The sequence below is a fragment of the Haliaeetus albicilla genome, chromosome 10 (assembly GCF_947461875.1).
Source record: "Haliaeetus albicilla chromosome 10, bHalAlb1.1, whole genome shotgun sequence".
Taxonomy (NCBI): domain Eukaryota; kingdom Metazoa; phylum Chordata; class Aves; order Accipitriformes; family Accipitridae; genus Haliaeetus; species Haliaeetus albicilla.
Genome location: NC_091492.1, coordinates 4521471 through 4536549, shown reverse-complemented (window position 1 = coordinate 4536549; position 15079 = coordinate 4521471). Strand labels below are relative to the sequence as shown.

The 15079-nt window shown below is 37.2% G+C and overlaps 1 protein-coding gene across 3 annotated transcripts in view; it reads left to right on the top strand.

Moving 5' to 3' along the window:
* The window catches only part of CDH13 (cadherin 13), a 540036-nt gene that overhangs the window by 476816 nt on the left and 48141 nt on the right, over positions 1–15079 (top strand). For all 3 annotated transcript variants that reach the window (XM_069793368.1, XM_069793367.1, XM_069793366.1), the window contains exon 11: positions 4601–4743. In XM_069793368.1, the coding sequence (XP_069649469.1) occupies positions 4601–4743 (143 nt within the window). The remainder of the gene's footprint in view (positions 1–4600; positions 4744–15079) is intronic.

Genomic DNA, 15079 nt, shown 5'->3' with positions numbered 1-15079 from the left:
TGTGTCATTCAGCACAGATTTGGCACCGCTTCATTTTGCCTTCCTTCTCTTTCTGTTAAAGCATAAGAGCCGAGACCCCTTGACTCCACATGGGAAAAGGCTGGCAGCTACCAAGCTCTGGAAGTCCTTGCCAAGAGCAGCATCTGACTCTGTGCCTAGATGCCTGGCTGCTCTCCTATGACACCCTGGGCTATTGCACTGTCGGCTGTGAAATTCTTTTTGTGGCTACTGCAAGGTTGTGGCTCTGATTAGATTTCTATGTCCATGTTATCACCACTGTTCTGTGTAATGATCTTCTGTGCTAATCAAGCTGCCAGCCACTGGCACCGGGTAGGTCTGCTAGCAACCCCAGGAGGTATTCTCTGAATTATTTTCCTTTGTTACAGGAAGGGAAAGATGCCATTTGTAAATTTTAAACTATTTCTGTATATTTGCTACTTTATTTTAGTTCTGCACCAAATAGGCCAAGTGTATATTTTGATTTGTGTTCTCTTGTTCTGCACCTATAGCCTCTCTGCCTCTGTTTGTACATCTGTATTTAAGGCGTATACTTAAACTTTGCAGCAGACGATTTCCAGTCTAAGGGAATTGTTTTTTCTGTTTCCTTTGCAATACCTGGCTTATAGATAGCGCAAGGACGTGAACCTAGTGCAAGGAGGTCACAATCAAAATAGCTTACACCCACTTCCCCATGCCATGTTGTCCTATAAGCCCTTGGGAACTGTAAGCTGGTGGCATGGTTTAAAATTTAAAAAAAAAAAAAAACAATGAAATAAATAATCCCCACAAAGCAGCAGTAAATTTCACTACTGCAATGTAGAATAAGCCCAAAATAAACAGTAATTGGCACACCAGAGAACGTAGTCCTGTATACATCCATACAGATATATCAATGTGCTTATGATTTTCAAAACTGAGTAGGTACACACAGGCACATAAGTTCATGTTTAACCACCTAAAAAAATGGTCTGATTTTCAAAACTGCTGTGCAATCAGCAGATCCCACTAAAGTCAAAAGTAGGAAGTGAAGCTTTGTATTCTGTACTTCTATTTTTTTTTTATAGTGCTTTTCTTAATGAGTCTATTCTAAACCGTTTGCTAGCAGAGCCTTCAAAAAAATGAACAAAGAACAATCATCTTAACTGTACTGCAATATACTCTTACAATAAGTAAAAAATTTGGTGGGAAAGACAAAGTACTACTTTTACAATATCCTGTGCCAAATCACAGGTTATACAATTCAGTTTTTTATTTGCACAGCCAACAGTGCTTTGTAGAGCAATCAGGGAAGATAATACAATCCATTTTAAATTCTCATTACTTTAGAAGTGTTGAATCTTCTTAAATTGTTTCAGGGTTAATTGAGAATTTGCAGTTTAACAATAGACTAGGAATTGTTTAGGCTGCCCTTGTTTCATATTTTTCTGCATACCTTTGTTGCAAAGTTATAAAAACAACAATAAAAAAAGAAACAAAGAAGTGAAATGAAATAATGATCTGCATTGTTACTATTCTAGTAAATCATTTTTACGGGAGATAAAGCTCAAGTATTGATTAATGTTTAAATGGTTATTAAGCGGAAGGACACGTTGGGTTGATGGAATGTCTCGCTATGGGCTAGCTTTTGCCTTCGTTTCTCTTCCACCTATTTCCTAAGCGATAATTTCTTCTCCTGGGGAAGCCGGTGCTGAAACTCTGAGTGACTTTCGTGGGAGCATGAATAAGCCAAGTGTTTTCAGTATTTGTCCCTTTTTCTCACAAATTCCAAAAGGTTCTGGTTTCCAAATGTGTCCTTTATTTTAACATAGTAATAGCTCCTGAAACTGTGGAATTTTTCATGGCTGTATCTGTTGAAGTTTTGATCCTGAAACTGGCTGCCTGAACACCCGTGTGTTCCTGTGTACCATGGAAAAGTCAATCTGGTTCAGCAGCCCTGAGGAGGCTGCATTTTTCAAGCCTGAAGCAAAGTCTTGGTAAAGAACAGCAGTCATGTGGACAGTGTCGTCTGTTACCACCTCTGAAATTAGCCATGTTCATTGTCTGTAGGATAATATCATTTCCCCTGGACGTACCCCAAGGAAATTTTGAGGGAACTGATGATTTTTTTGGTGAGAGGTATTTCTCTGACGAATTAAGAGAAGGCTTTCTGCTAAAAGTGATCTTGTTTTTCAAAGACAAAACTCAGTATTTTTTCCTTGGACTCTCGTTCTTTTGTAATAAGAGTACTTTATCAATCTTGGAAGTATAATGTCAATCTATAGAATAGTTTATTTATATGTACCTGTGGGTCACGTGGCAAATTCATAGGAATTCTGGAGCCCTGTGCTTTCTGAGGCATGAATTCAAGTCTTGCTCTGCCTCCAGCTAATCCAGTTATAATGGATATCTGATCTGTGGGCTGCGAAAATATGTTTGTGTTTCTGTCCTGTATTTCTCAGGCTTGGGTACCTGTATGTGCACTGCCTCATTTATGCACGAGGAAACCAATTTGCCCAGAACTTTTCCCTTTTTAACAATTAAGTTTTCTTCCTGCTGAACAGTATGGTGTCCATACCCAAAATTTATTATTCAAAGGCTATTATAAGTCAAATCTGTTCTAATCCTAATTTACATGGGGAAAAAAAACTTAAATCTTTGCTTAATGACACCTTCCCATGGCATTATTTCAAATGTTGGAGGGGAAGTTCCTGGGGTGAGGGACAGAAGAGATCCATTCTTCAGTTCATTAAATGTTTTTTACAGTGCTGTCTTAATGACAGAATTCAAGCTTGAGCCATGCACTATGTTACTTGCTTTTGTTTTTCTTTTACCTTTGGCCAATGATCAGACCTACTGCTCAAACACAATAAAATTTGCTGCATGAATAATGAATTATGCTAATGTCGGACATCTCGGACATCTAACAGCTCAGAGCTGTGGCTCTGCCTAGCTTTTCTGAGATCCCAGCAAAAATCCAAAGTTCTCAAACTCTGCCTGATCAGAATAACCAGACAGGGAAAAAGCACAAGTTATATGGGACTGAGAGGTCTGAACCAAGGACTTGGGGGGTCAGAGGCAGCTGGGTAGAACAGCCACCCGTTGTCCCCTCGTTGTTAGCTATGATAAAGGACATCCCTTAACAGTCTGCTAGACGGATCTAGCGACTAACCACAAGTTATTTTTCTGCTTCCCAGAGGGCACAAGACACCAAAGCGAGCTTCTGAAATAAGCATTCAGTGAGACCATGTCTTTCTTTGTTGGCTTGCAATTTCTTCTTTCCTCTTCTAGCAACTGCCCTTTTATTTCATTTTACTTACAATCTGGTTTTTTTGATTATTCCCTCAGGAAATAGTTGCACTGATAAATTATTTTTAGCAGCGTTATCACATAGGACACCTTTCAGATGAATGCCACTGTGAGGCACTGGCTAGGTGCATACTCATTAAACAATAACAGGTTTCATTCAATTACTTATAATTTAGAATGTCTATAGAAGATTGTATGGCTGTTTATGGCCTATAACAATTCACTACAAAAAAAAGATAAGCGGGTTATTATAGTAAGTATTGATTATATGATTGAAGTTCTGGTTTAAAATTTAACGCATTTCATTTGAGAAGGAATTGGTACCAGTTAATTCAGCTCTGTGTTGTTATATTACTTAATATATTTAACTGAGTATAGAATTAGGCCCTAATCGTGAACATTCTTATATTTATTACTTCAGTCAAATAGGGTATTTCTTAGTGCACAAACTCTACAATCTCCCTAAATATTTCCAGTATCAAGGTTTAAGTATTTGTGCTAATTAATGCAAAGAAAGCACAACAGCGAAATTTGTATTGAGGGATCTTGACAGACAGCATTTTGAATCCTTACTTAGAGAATATGTATGTGGTTGAATTGTTCCAAGATTCTGAGCCTCTATTTGAAATCATTAGAAGCAGGAAGCTACGGATCACAGGCTGCAGAACAAAAGTTTGCAAACCTGGTCTGCATGTAACCAGCTCCCATTAGACCTAACGAATCCATGGTCTAACTCTCTTTTTGCTACCATACCCTACAATTTATTACATTTCCAACCTCACCCAAATTAACTAATTGTAAGGGAAAAAAAAAAAAGGAAAAACCGTCAGAAAATAACTAAAAAATATAACACTTACTCCTACCAGAATTTTGAGTCGGGAAAAAGGAGGCTTGTTGAGAGGGTTCATGAAGTCTGTAAATAGCGGTGTTGATGCAGAAACGTTGCATGAACGATGCAGAAACGTTGCATGAACAATGCAATAATTGAAAGTGTTCAGGTGCTCTGGCTGCATAACACAGCAGCAGGAAATGAGTCCTACATAATGTTTTAAATATTGATTTCCATACTCAGCTTTGGGACATGTGTATCCAAAGAAATTGCCTCAAACCTCTCTCTATTTCTCCCTCTGTCAAATAAGCCTAACCATAATGAACTATCTCAAAGGGAAGGCACAAGGTTTACATTGTGGTTTTTAAGTATTAAGAGATTCACCCCATGAAAGCCAGTCAGTGCAAAGACATGTTCTTTTGTAGTAATGTCATTGTTTTATGTCTAGATAGATCATTTGTTAACAACTTCTATCTTTTTATTTAGGTATTCGGTTTACAAGGATCCAGCAGGCTGGCTAGAAATAAACCCTACCAACGGTACCATTGGCACCACGGCTATCCTGGATCGGGAATCTCCTTATGTTCAGAATAACATATACACTGCTCTCTTTCTGGCAATAGACAGCGGTGAGTAACTATTATGGATCATATTCATTAAAGTATATGACTTTTTTCCTGCTTGAAATCTTCTGTTCAGAAAGGTGCACGTGTAAAGTTAAGCATATGCTTCAGCAATTTGTGAGGTGGCCACCTAAAGCTATTAGAGATCATTGCAACAAACAGAAAACAGAGGAATTAGCTTAAAGCTTCAAACTTGGAACAGCTTTGATTTAAGGTTGCATCTCACACATCTATTCCTACACTGCGATCTTAATGGTAGGTGCAAATAGTCTATGAACATTCTTGGAAAGTAATAAATCATCTTTTATCAGAGGTAATTTCTCCATAATATTTGAGCAGTTAGTAAGCCTAAGACACCTAAATACTAATAACAACTCATCCCTGATATGCTGAATTCTATTCTATTCAAAACAATGGCAATAAAAACATAAGTAAAACCCCTTGTTAAAATGCAATATTTTTTACATAGTGTGTGGATTAAAGTTCCTTCTGTCAAATATAATCAAAATTAAACTGTCTAGTGAAAATTCAGTGAGTGACTTTGGAGCAGAGAAAGAAAGAGAAAATCCTGAACATTCCAAATCTCCAGAGCTAAAGGCACAAAATAAATAAAAGATTTGTCTGTAATATTACAGCTAATATGCTAACACTTTTTCATAGCTGCAGCTGGTTTAGTCCTAGTGATGAATTGTAAAATGTTGTTTTTAGGAGGGTAATTCTACATTTTTGTAACCACATGACTCAGGGAACATTTGCAGGGCCTGACAGAAAAAGAAAATATTGCCTTAAGTGTAGAAGAAAAAAAAATTCTGCTGAGATGATGATTTACTTATATATTCATATATGTATTTTTCTTAGGAAATTTCCATGGGAAAATGTAGCACTAAACTTGTTTCTGTCTTTTATTTGCTATTGGATAAAGATTTTTTAAATGCATCTTAAAATGTGGTACACTGGGAAATGTCATCTTACAATGAAAGTAAAAAGTCAGGATAATATTATTGAGGGATTATCAAAAGGATAAAGTTGCATATGTTTTAAAGGTGGAGTCAAATATCCTCAAAGAGAATAGATGGAACAAGAAGCTGAATATTTCCAGCTGTGGATACCAGTCTGAATGAAAGTGGATTTGGGGGTATACCTTTACGTTGCACTTAGGGCAGTAACGTGCATTGCCCATCTATTCTAAGCCAAGAATCTCACTCCTAGGTGACCCCTCTTAATTCCCAGATTTTTTTCCATTCTGGAAAAACAAGGGAAGGGCATCTGTGCGCTGAACAGCAGAGCAAGAGAAGATATTTAATGTGGGTTAGAGAAAAGGAATCCTGTTCACTTGAGGTACTGAGCGTCTAATTCAAGTGGCTGTTCCTGTGTTTATTTGTAATTCTGCAGTACTGTTAGCATGGGAGCTAATCTACTCCAACATTATTGACTTCTTTGAATGAAGTAATTAGAAACCACATGTGTGCATTTAGTACTGTCATGCTAAGGTGTTAATAATGATCATTCAGGAGTATTGTACTACTTCACTGTATGTAGCTCAGCCACATGTGGAAGTGGCAATAAATAGCGGAACTTAAATAGCCGATATTAACCTTGTGGTCTGTATCACTCCTGGATTAATTACCAAACAGCTTGTGAAACACATTAAACTTAGAGGCAGGTTGGTAACGGGCAAAATTATCTGCTGGTCTATATAAATATGTTTGAGTGGAATTTGTGGGAGTGGAGAGGAGCAGGAGCTCCTCTGGAGCCCCAACCTCAACCTCGGTCGCACCCCGGAACTCGCCTCTGGTCGCGCCTGGCCAGGAGAGCGGTGCCGGACTCTGCTGGAGAGCATCGCTTCGCTTTGGGCAGGCCTGTCAGAAGACAGGCAAGTTTCAGTTCACCTGAGGTTTGATTGCTTCCATCTGCAGAGGGGACAAAGCTGTCTTTGCACATAGGTGCTGCCAGTCTGAAGTCTCAGCCTAGACCCTGTGGCTAAAGCAGCCAAGGAAGTTTTAGAACTGATTTCAACAGGTAGGTTTGGGGGTCTGCCTTGTCCCTTGCAGTTAGGACTGGGACTGATAATATCCCTGGAAGTGGTTCCCCAACTTATTTCCAGGCCACTGATAATGCTAACTCGCAAGGCTGTGAAACCCACTTCATTTTTCTAGCCATCATAGCTAATGTCCATCTTGTAAATGGATATGAAGTTAGGTGACAAGCAAATTGCGGTGGAATGGTATGAAATGAATGCAGAATTCTTTCAGGACTTTAAAAGAAGGTTCTGTTTACTTAAAAAGGAAAAAAAAATCAGGGCATTCTTTTTAAAACAGCACGGTCCACAAACTGCAAATCTCTTTCTTCAGGTTAATAAGTGTAGCCTATCTAATACCAGTGAATATGGTTAGGACTTCTTCATGAGAGGGCAGCCAAAGGCAGGATTAAGAATTGCCAAATGAGATAGGCTGGTAAATTGAAAATTCAGAGGCATTTCTGATAGAGCAAGTCATTTGCCTGGGCTAACAGACTTGGAGCGAAAACGGAGAGGGGAAAAAAACCCCCATACTTAATCGGAGATACTTTTTCAAAAGCATTCAGTGTAGGTTGTTATTTCCTTTGGCCTATCATCTTATCTCCAAGTCAAATCTGAGATGTGTTGGCACATGCGCTGAGGAAGTCCGAGCTGCCATACTCTTTCCTTTTCTTAACCGGGGAACAGAGAAGAGCTCAGGTAATGTCCACTGCACAGTAGAGCAGCGTGAATTGGTACCCAGCACAGCTCCAGCCATAACGCAGAGCACCTCAGTCCAGGCCCAGCACCACACCGGTGCTTGCGAGGCTTCCTAGACAGGCCAGCTCAGTTAGACGTCTGCGTGTCCGTGGGGCCACGTCAACACCACCTAACCCATCTTCCCCCAGGTACAGTTTCTGACAGCACTAGCAGGAGTTTCAGCAGTGTTAACATTGTTAATTGTCAGTATAAGGGATTGCAAACATGACGCTTACTGTGGAAGGGTGTATGTGAGTTGTGCGCTAATTTTTATCAGTATTTATAATAAGGTGAGGTTCTCAAATCAAATAAAAACCTTGGACCTTAGACCTTGCTAAAGGACCTTAGACATACACTAAACCCATAAATAATCATATCTTCTATTAGTATTCATAGCATATAGAATTTATGTAATTACAGAAAAGCTACTGTTGTCCCATCATATTCCACGATCACTTCTTTTTAAAATGACCTTAGGTTCATGTGCTCTCTTGGGTGGAGAGCAGAGACAGCTGAAAACAAAACTCGCGGTGATGCTTTTTTCATACCCTTTCACTGATGTCAATAGAGAATCTGTCATTGGATTCAGCAGGCACTGGCTTCTTGTTATTACGCTTCAGTGCTGGGGACAAGTGCCAGGGCAGTTTTCTTATTTGTAAAATGTTGAAAATTTCTGTCAGAAGGAAAACCAGGAGCTTCATGCTTGGTAGCCCTTTATATAAATCCATCACATCTTTATCTTTTTTCAGTAAATCACAAAACTGTTCTTTACCAGTAGGATAGTAACCATGAATGGACCATAGAAAATGGAGTCATTCCACTTCAGGAAACAATTTAGTTTATGATATCCTTTTTGAACTTTATGATATTATTTTTTCAGCGTTATCAAATTAACTGCAGAGGAAGGTAGTTAAGTATGAATTATGTTATTTCTAATCTAAACAGCTCCTGTACCTTCCCAAATAGAATTGAAACAATGTGTAAGAGCAAATTTGGTGGACACAGTATTAAATTTATAAAGTTTGACCTTCTATTAGGGGAAATTTCACTTTAAAAGGGACTTTTTTGAATGAATATCCTAATTGTCTCTGTACTTTTGATTTCAGTAAACATCAAGACAGTGTCTTTAGAATTTGAAAACTTTTTATTAAAGACTTGTGTGGACATAGAGTCCATGGTCTATTAAAGAAGGAATTAAACACTGGTAGAAAATACCATAAAGCAGAGTTAACACGTTAAAGTGACATGAACTGTGTTTAATCTGAGAATGAGCTCATAATGGGACAAAGTCTGGTGTATGCAAACTTGGGGAACATCAGAGATTTCATTCAAATAACAAAAGTGCCAATAATCCTGATCATTTTATTTCCTGAATTTAGCATTCTAATTACTAAAACCAATGCAATATCAACAGCATATAGTGCAATTATTTGGAATATATCTGTAAAACACACATATGTTAAATACAGACAAGAAATCATTTGAGTTTGAGAAATCTGCTTGGAATAGACCTTCCAAATTTGCTGCATGACCGTTTTGTAGTGTTATCCTACAGATTCTACCATACCCTGGAGTATTTGGGATGACTATTGTAAAGGAGAATACCCGCATATTTTTCTCATAAGGTCAGTCATGCTAAAAACTCTCCAGGAAGGGTCTTTTTTCCCCTGTATTCTGAGAGTTTGAGTCATAATTTAGAAAAAGTAAGGAAGGGAGGAGAAAAACATGAATATTTTTGAGGTGAAGCTAAAGAATATCTGGAAAATGTGTGAAATCTAAAAAAGCTAAAATTGGTTTCTCCCTTTCCTTTAGGAGGCATGAATAATAAAATATATCCAAATTTACCTTAGTTATGCAATAATCACTCATGTCATTGCGGAGGGGCATGATACCCTAGTTAATGTCCCCATTGCATAACTTCTTCTAGCTCGAGAAGAAAAACTTTGGTTACCTTTGTTTGGCTGATACATGGAAAAACCACCTATGCTGTTCAAGTTTGTCAGCTCCTGGTGACAAGTGATGAAATACTAATACCCAGTCTTGCTGATTTGGTTAAAAGCAGTTATCAACTTCACTTTTCTCATGCCACCCTGGCGGAGTACCACCCACACAAAGCCAGGTAGCAATGTTCTCTCGCTGAGACAGATACTCTCATCTAGTGTAAGTGTGTCACCTTCCTCCCCTGCTCTTCTCATCACCAGGGAACTACCGAGACAAAAATTGGGACTGTAAGTACTTCTACTACATTAAACATAGAGGAGGAAAAATGTCATTAAAAAGGTGGCATCTCTTCCAGATGTTAAAGATACTCAGAGGTGGAGTTACGGGTTCAAAATTTTAACTGGCGTAGCTTTAAATACTCTAAATCACAGTAAGCACTGTTTGTTACAGCGATACTGCGCGAGTGAAAACAACTGGTTTTCTTTTCTGAAAGTGGTTTGCTCCCTACATGACATCACCCTCCCTGGTGTCCGACGTTATAAGCATTTGCGTGGCAGCCATCCACCGTCACAGGCAGGTTGTCCGACAGAGGGGCTGAGCATCAGGAAATGAACATCAGGAGCAGTAACCTGTATTTAATGGAGCAGATGTATTTGAGCAAGGTAAAGGTTAAGAGATATGGAGGACTATAAAAAGGTGTGATTCTAGATTGGGGTGATTTCAGTGTTTGCCTTGAGCTACACTGGCCAATTTAAAAAAAAAAAAAAAAAAAAAAAAAAATCAACCTGGATATTGCTTCTATGACTGTAGCCAGTTCCATAAAGATAAATAAGCTTACTGAGTGGCACTATTTCAATTTCCCTGTTGCACATGCAAAGCAAAATGAGGAAGAAGTGAGACAAAGTCTAATTTTCACTTTTTTCCTTGTTTCCAAGGACCAGCTGAACTACACCCAAGCAATTCCAAATCTCATTTATTGTGCAAGTCTCAATACTCCTAATCATTAAAAAGAAAAACTATCATTCTGTACTATGCGTAATGAACAGTAACAGACAACATCTAGAAAAAACTGGAGTAACAGAGATGTGTAACAATTTGCAATTAGAACTTTTCCTTACATGTATCTAACCTGTCTTCTTGCTTCATGATGTACATAATTAAATTACCACAGATTGATTCCACCTAAAACATGCTATTTTTGAAGAAAACCAGCAATTAGTTGCCATGGCAACCCAATTAAGCCAGTTTTATACCCCTTATCTTAATTGCTGTATTAATTGAGAAGAGAAAATAAATTGAATACTCATCCTTTTCTCGCCATTTTAAATTTCAGTAAAATATGAATTGCACACAAAATATTGTTTTAATTTGTCATCACAGACTCATGATTAGAAAAAGAAATTAGAATGCTGAAAACAGTATTTAAGATGGATGGCATATGTCAGTAGCAATTTGATACGCTGAAAGAGCTGTGCTCTTTTGAAATGTAATTACTCAAAAATAGGATCTGCATATATTATTTGAGTGAATGAATGAAGGATTGTAACTTTTTAAGACTATTTATTTTCTAAATTTTGAAAAATATCTGTATGCCAATACATACAGAAAATGCATAGGAAATTTCAACTCATGGGAAACTCGGGACCTCTTTTATACAAAATGTCAGCATATGGCATTTATGAAACCAGTTTTCAAATATGTCAGATTCTGAGCAGCACACTCAAATCTGGGTATCTTCCCACGCTACTGGTTCCATTTACTTTGGTTGAACCATTAATAGAGTTCAGCTTACAAAATGTAATAGAATATGCCTGTCTGAATGGGATTTATGCCTGCGGTGAGGGTACCTGCTGCCAAATCACCTAGTGTGCACACATTTTCTGATCCAAAAAACAGCATATGGAGGGAGAGAAAAAGAACCATGAGGGAGGAGACAGATATTTGTGTTTAGATTTCCCTAGCAGTATCGATAGGAAGCATGAAGCATTATTCCTCACAGTCCATATTTGAAGTATAGTAATTTAAGGAGACAACATGTTACTTAGCCTAACCACGTACTGCAGTGTCTGGCTGCATAGCTCCCTCCAAACAATTTGGGAACTTCTGCAATGCTCTTTTCATTCTTTATTCTCCTCCTTTCTTGCTGTATTCTCTTTCAGGCAAATACAAAGCTGAAAATAGAGAAATTGGTGAAAAATCCATATCCAAGGAGAGATCCTAGGCGGTCCTACATTTTGCAGTTAGTTACATGGGAATAAAATGAAGGAAATTCTGTAGTCATCACTGCAGTTCCAAAATGACCTCAATATGACTATGATTCAGCCATAGGTTATAGAAGTTTAAGAGATAAGGCTTTATTCATGATGGCTCAGAGGAAGGGTAATTGTGCCAGAAATTAAGAAATGCACATTCTCAAAGGCTTTTTTTCCCTGCTCAAATATGAAGAAGAATTGTTCTTACTGTAATTGCTCACTCATTTTGTATCTGTGTAACTTTGTTAGCCAGCAAAAAAGTAGAAGCGAGGAAAAAAAGTTGGAATTGAGCTTTCTGGGTTACGTAAGTGATAGTGGAAGTAGATTAAAAACTGCTGCTAAATGGTAAACCATAAATATTCTAGTAAAATTTAGAAGAAATTAATTTTCACTCTGTCAGCTTGAGACGGGAATCTATACAGCAATGGATACCCTGTTGCTTGCTCTAGGGATTAAATGGCCTTGTAATTTCTGCATCATGGCATAGAAGGGCATAGATAATATGTATTAATTTGATGGTGCTGGGAGCTTAATTTAATAAGAAGAAATGACTACAGAAGTCTTTTTACCATTCATAATGAGCATGTGAAAAGGGACAGTTCGTGCTCCATTCTTCCTAAAAACTGTTCTGGCTTCCAGCAATTCTGTGGCTTAGATCTGTGTGGCAGCTGGATTCTCTAGAATGGCTGACTTTTCTTCTTTGGAAATTTGATAACTATTGCCAGAATCCAAGGTCTCTGACATTCTTTAAAAAAAAAAAAAAAAAAAAGTATAACAGTTCAAATTAAATTCCCATTATTCATATTTGTTTCTAATTAGATTTTGTTATGTGAAGGCATTTACATAAATATTCCTTTGCTGTAATGACCAAGATAAAAACCATTAGAGTTCTAAATAGAGATGATTTCCTATGTTTAGCTTTAGATACTATTAGGTGAACTTTCTAAATATAAGTGAAAACACGTAGTCTCATTGCCTCCCAGTCTTAACACTTTTTTATTTGTGTGTCTAGCATTTTTCTTGTTAGTTGATTATCAATGCTTTGTTCCTTAGCTGTGCCACTAAAAAAAATATATTATTTACAAGTAAACTGACTTACATCTGATTTATTTAAAGCCCATTTTCACACAGCATGTGGAAATGTACTTTTTTGTGTTTGATAATGCTTGTTCTCCCTTGTGCAACTTGTTCTATTCTAGATCAAGTCAAGTTTGGTGTTGAACTAAAAAAAAGAATCAAACCAGAAGGAAAAATATTTCTTGAGGATTTTCCTGTTGGTTTTCACAAATTGAATTAAATTTTATTAACGTGAATGAATATTCTTATTATATCCAATTTGTTTAGTTTATAATAGCCTTTGAATCTTTAAATAAAAATATTTTAAGTACCCAATTCTAAAAGAAAAAAAAAAAAAAATACACCTCAGTTATTCCAAAAAGGGATTTAAAATTTTAGAACTCGGAAAGCTCAAGGTAGGATGGACAATATCAGTTTAATTTTTTGATCTTGGGTGGTGTGTTGACCAATGAATATGAGTTCATGTTTTAAGCAGCAATGTTCAAGCAGTTGTTTTACTTGGATATGTTCTTAAGAACCTTTCCACTGCTTTAAGGAACATGCATCTTCATTTTCAAGGACAAGCTAAACTCACTGTAATCCCAAATGTCCAAATCTGTTCATTTTCTAAGATCTGAATATGTTTTTGAATGCTTGGAAAATGTAATGACGGTCACTTAGCTTATTCTTGAGATTTGCTGCAAATTGGAAAGGGAAAGCTGGAAGAAAAGGATTAAATCTTCATGACTTTTTTTTCACTTTGAGACGCATTTAAACGACTCTTCTATCTTGAAAATGTTCTACCAGTTTAGAACAATGTTTCTGACCAGCTTCTGTAAGTACACACTGGCAATTTAGTGTAGATGGATGGCTACTTTTAACTAGGCTTATGCTCAGCTGTACTCCTAGAAGAGAATAGTGTCTAAACATGATAACTGTTTTCATTCCAACAATGAAGTGCTTAAATTGTTTCTCCTACTATTGCTGCTGTTGACAGAGCTCAGTTAGTGGAGAAAAACACTACTGAATGTGAAAATAGCAGATTGACACAGCCCAGATACCAGTGTAGCCAGCGTTGTGTTCCCCAAGGCTTCCTTAGCATTAAGTGAAAAAAATATATGAACTCAAAATGCTCCATGAAAATCACCGTTTGAGTTAAAACATAATAAAACAACTTCCATATTAATAATTTGAGGCTACATTGTCATTAGCATCTGCATTGACTATTTTAAAGCTTCTGTAGATATGCCTGCACAAGGTATGGTGAGACATTGAGACGTGACTGTGGACTTATTCATGCAGCGTGGATCCTTCTGTCAGTCTTTTATGATGCTAACAAACAGTAGGAAGACAAGATAGAAGCGCAGGTGTGTTTACATCATGCAAAGAAATAGGATGCTGTGTAGGCAAGCCTCAGTCACATTATGAGTTTTTCTTTGGATACCCCTAAAACTTAAGTTCTCGACTTTCACTGACTTTTTAGGGGTGTTTGGAGGCCTATTGTGTAAGACACATCAGAAAATCTCACCTGCTGTGTGGTGATTCCTAACCCTGTATTTTTGCTCTCGTGTCAAATAAATGAAAGCTGTTGGTATTTCAATGTGAACTGATATAGGAAGGTCTTAATTCAGTTTCAAAGCAGTTCAGATACTGACTTTAATTTCATGGAGCACAGCTCAGCCATATTAGAAATCTGTACACAACAGCATCACATTTCTGTAGAAAAACTAGAAAGTGGAACATGAAATGGCTCTTCATGTCCATAAAAGTATTATGCTCAGATTAAATGCATCATCAGCCATTCAACCGTATGATTGCTTGTTAGATATGCCATTTTATGCAAGTCTTGATACTTAAGAGAAATGTCATCTTAGTCCATGGCCATCATTGTGCGTAATTGGTATCTTTTAAGAAACTAACTACCTGATTGGCAGTCTTATTTGAGTAGTTAGCTGTCTAAATCTCATCATTGTTCCTACCGGAACTTTTTGGACCAAAACTGCCAGTTTTCAAGTTTCTTGGCTGTGTGTTTCTACAGAGGGCTTATAATTTAAGACTTTATGCTAATAATTCTAATGTGATTCTGCATGGCTTTTCATTAAAATTCAAGTATACAGAAGTATACAAAATATCTATTTCTATAATATTTCTTTTGGAAGTATTTTTTTTTAATTAAAGGTAGCAACATTGTCATTTATGCTGATAGCACTAAAATCCAATTTAACATCTACATCTTCCGGTAACAGTCCCTCGCATTACAGGTTCTTGTTCCCAGACAATAGACCTCATCCTATTCTTTCTATGGCACTCTAACTCAGAACTAAGAACTACTTTTGTT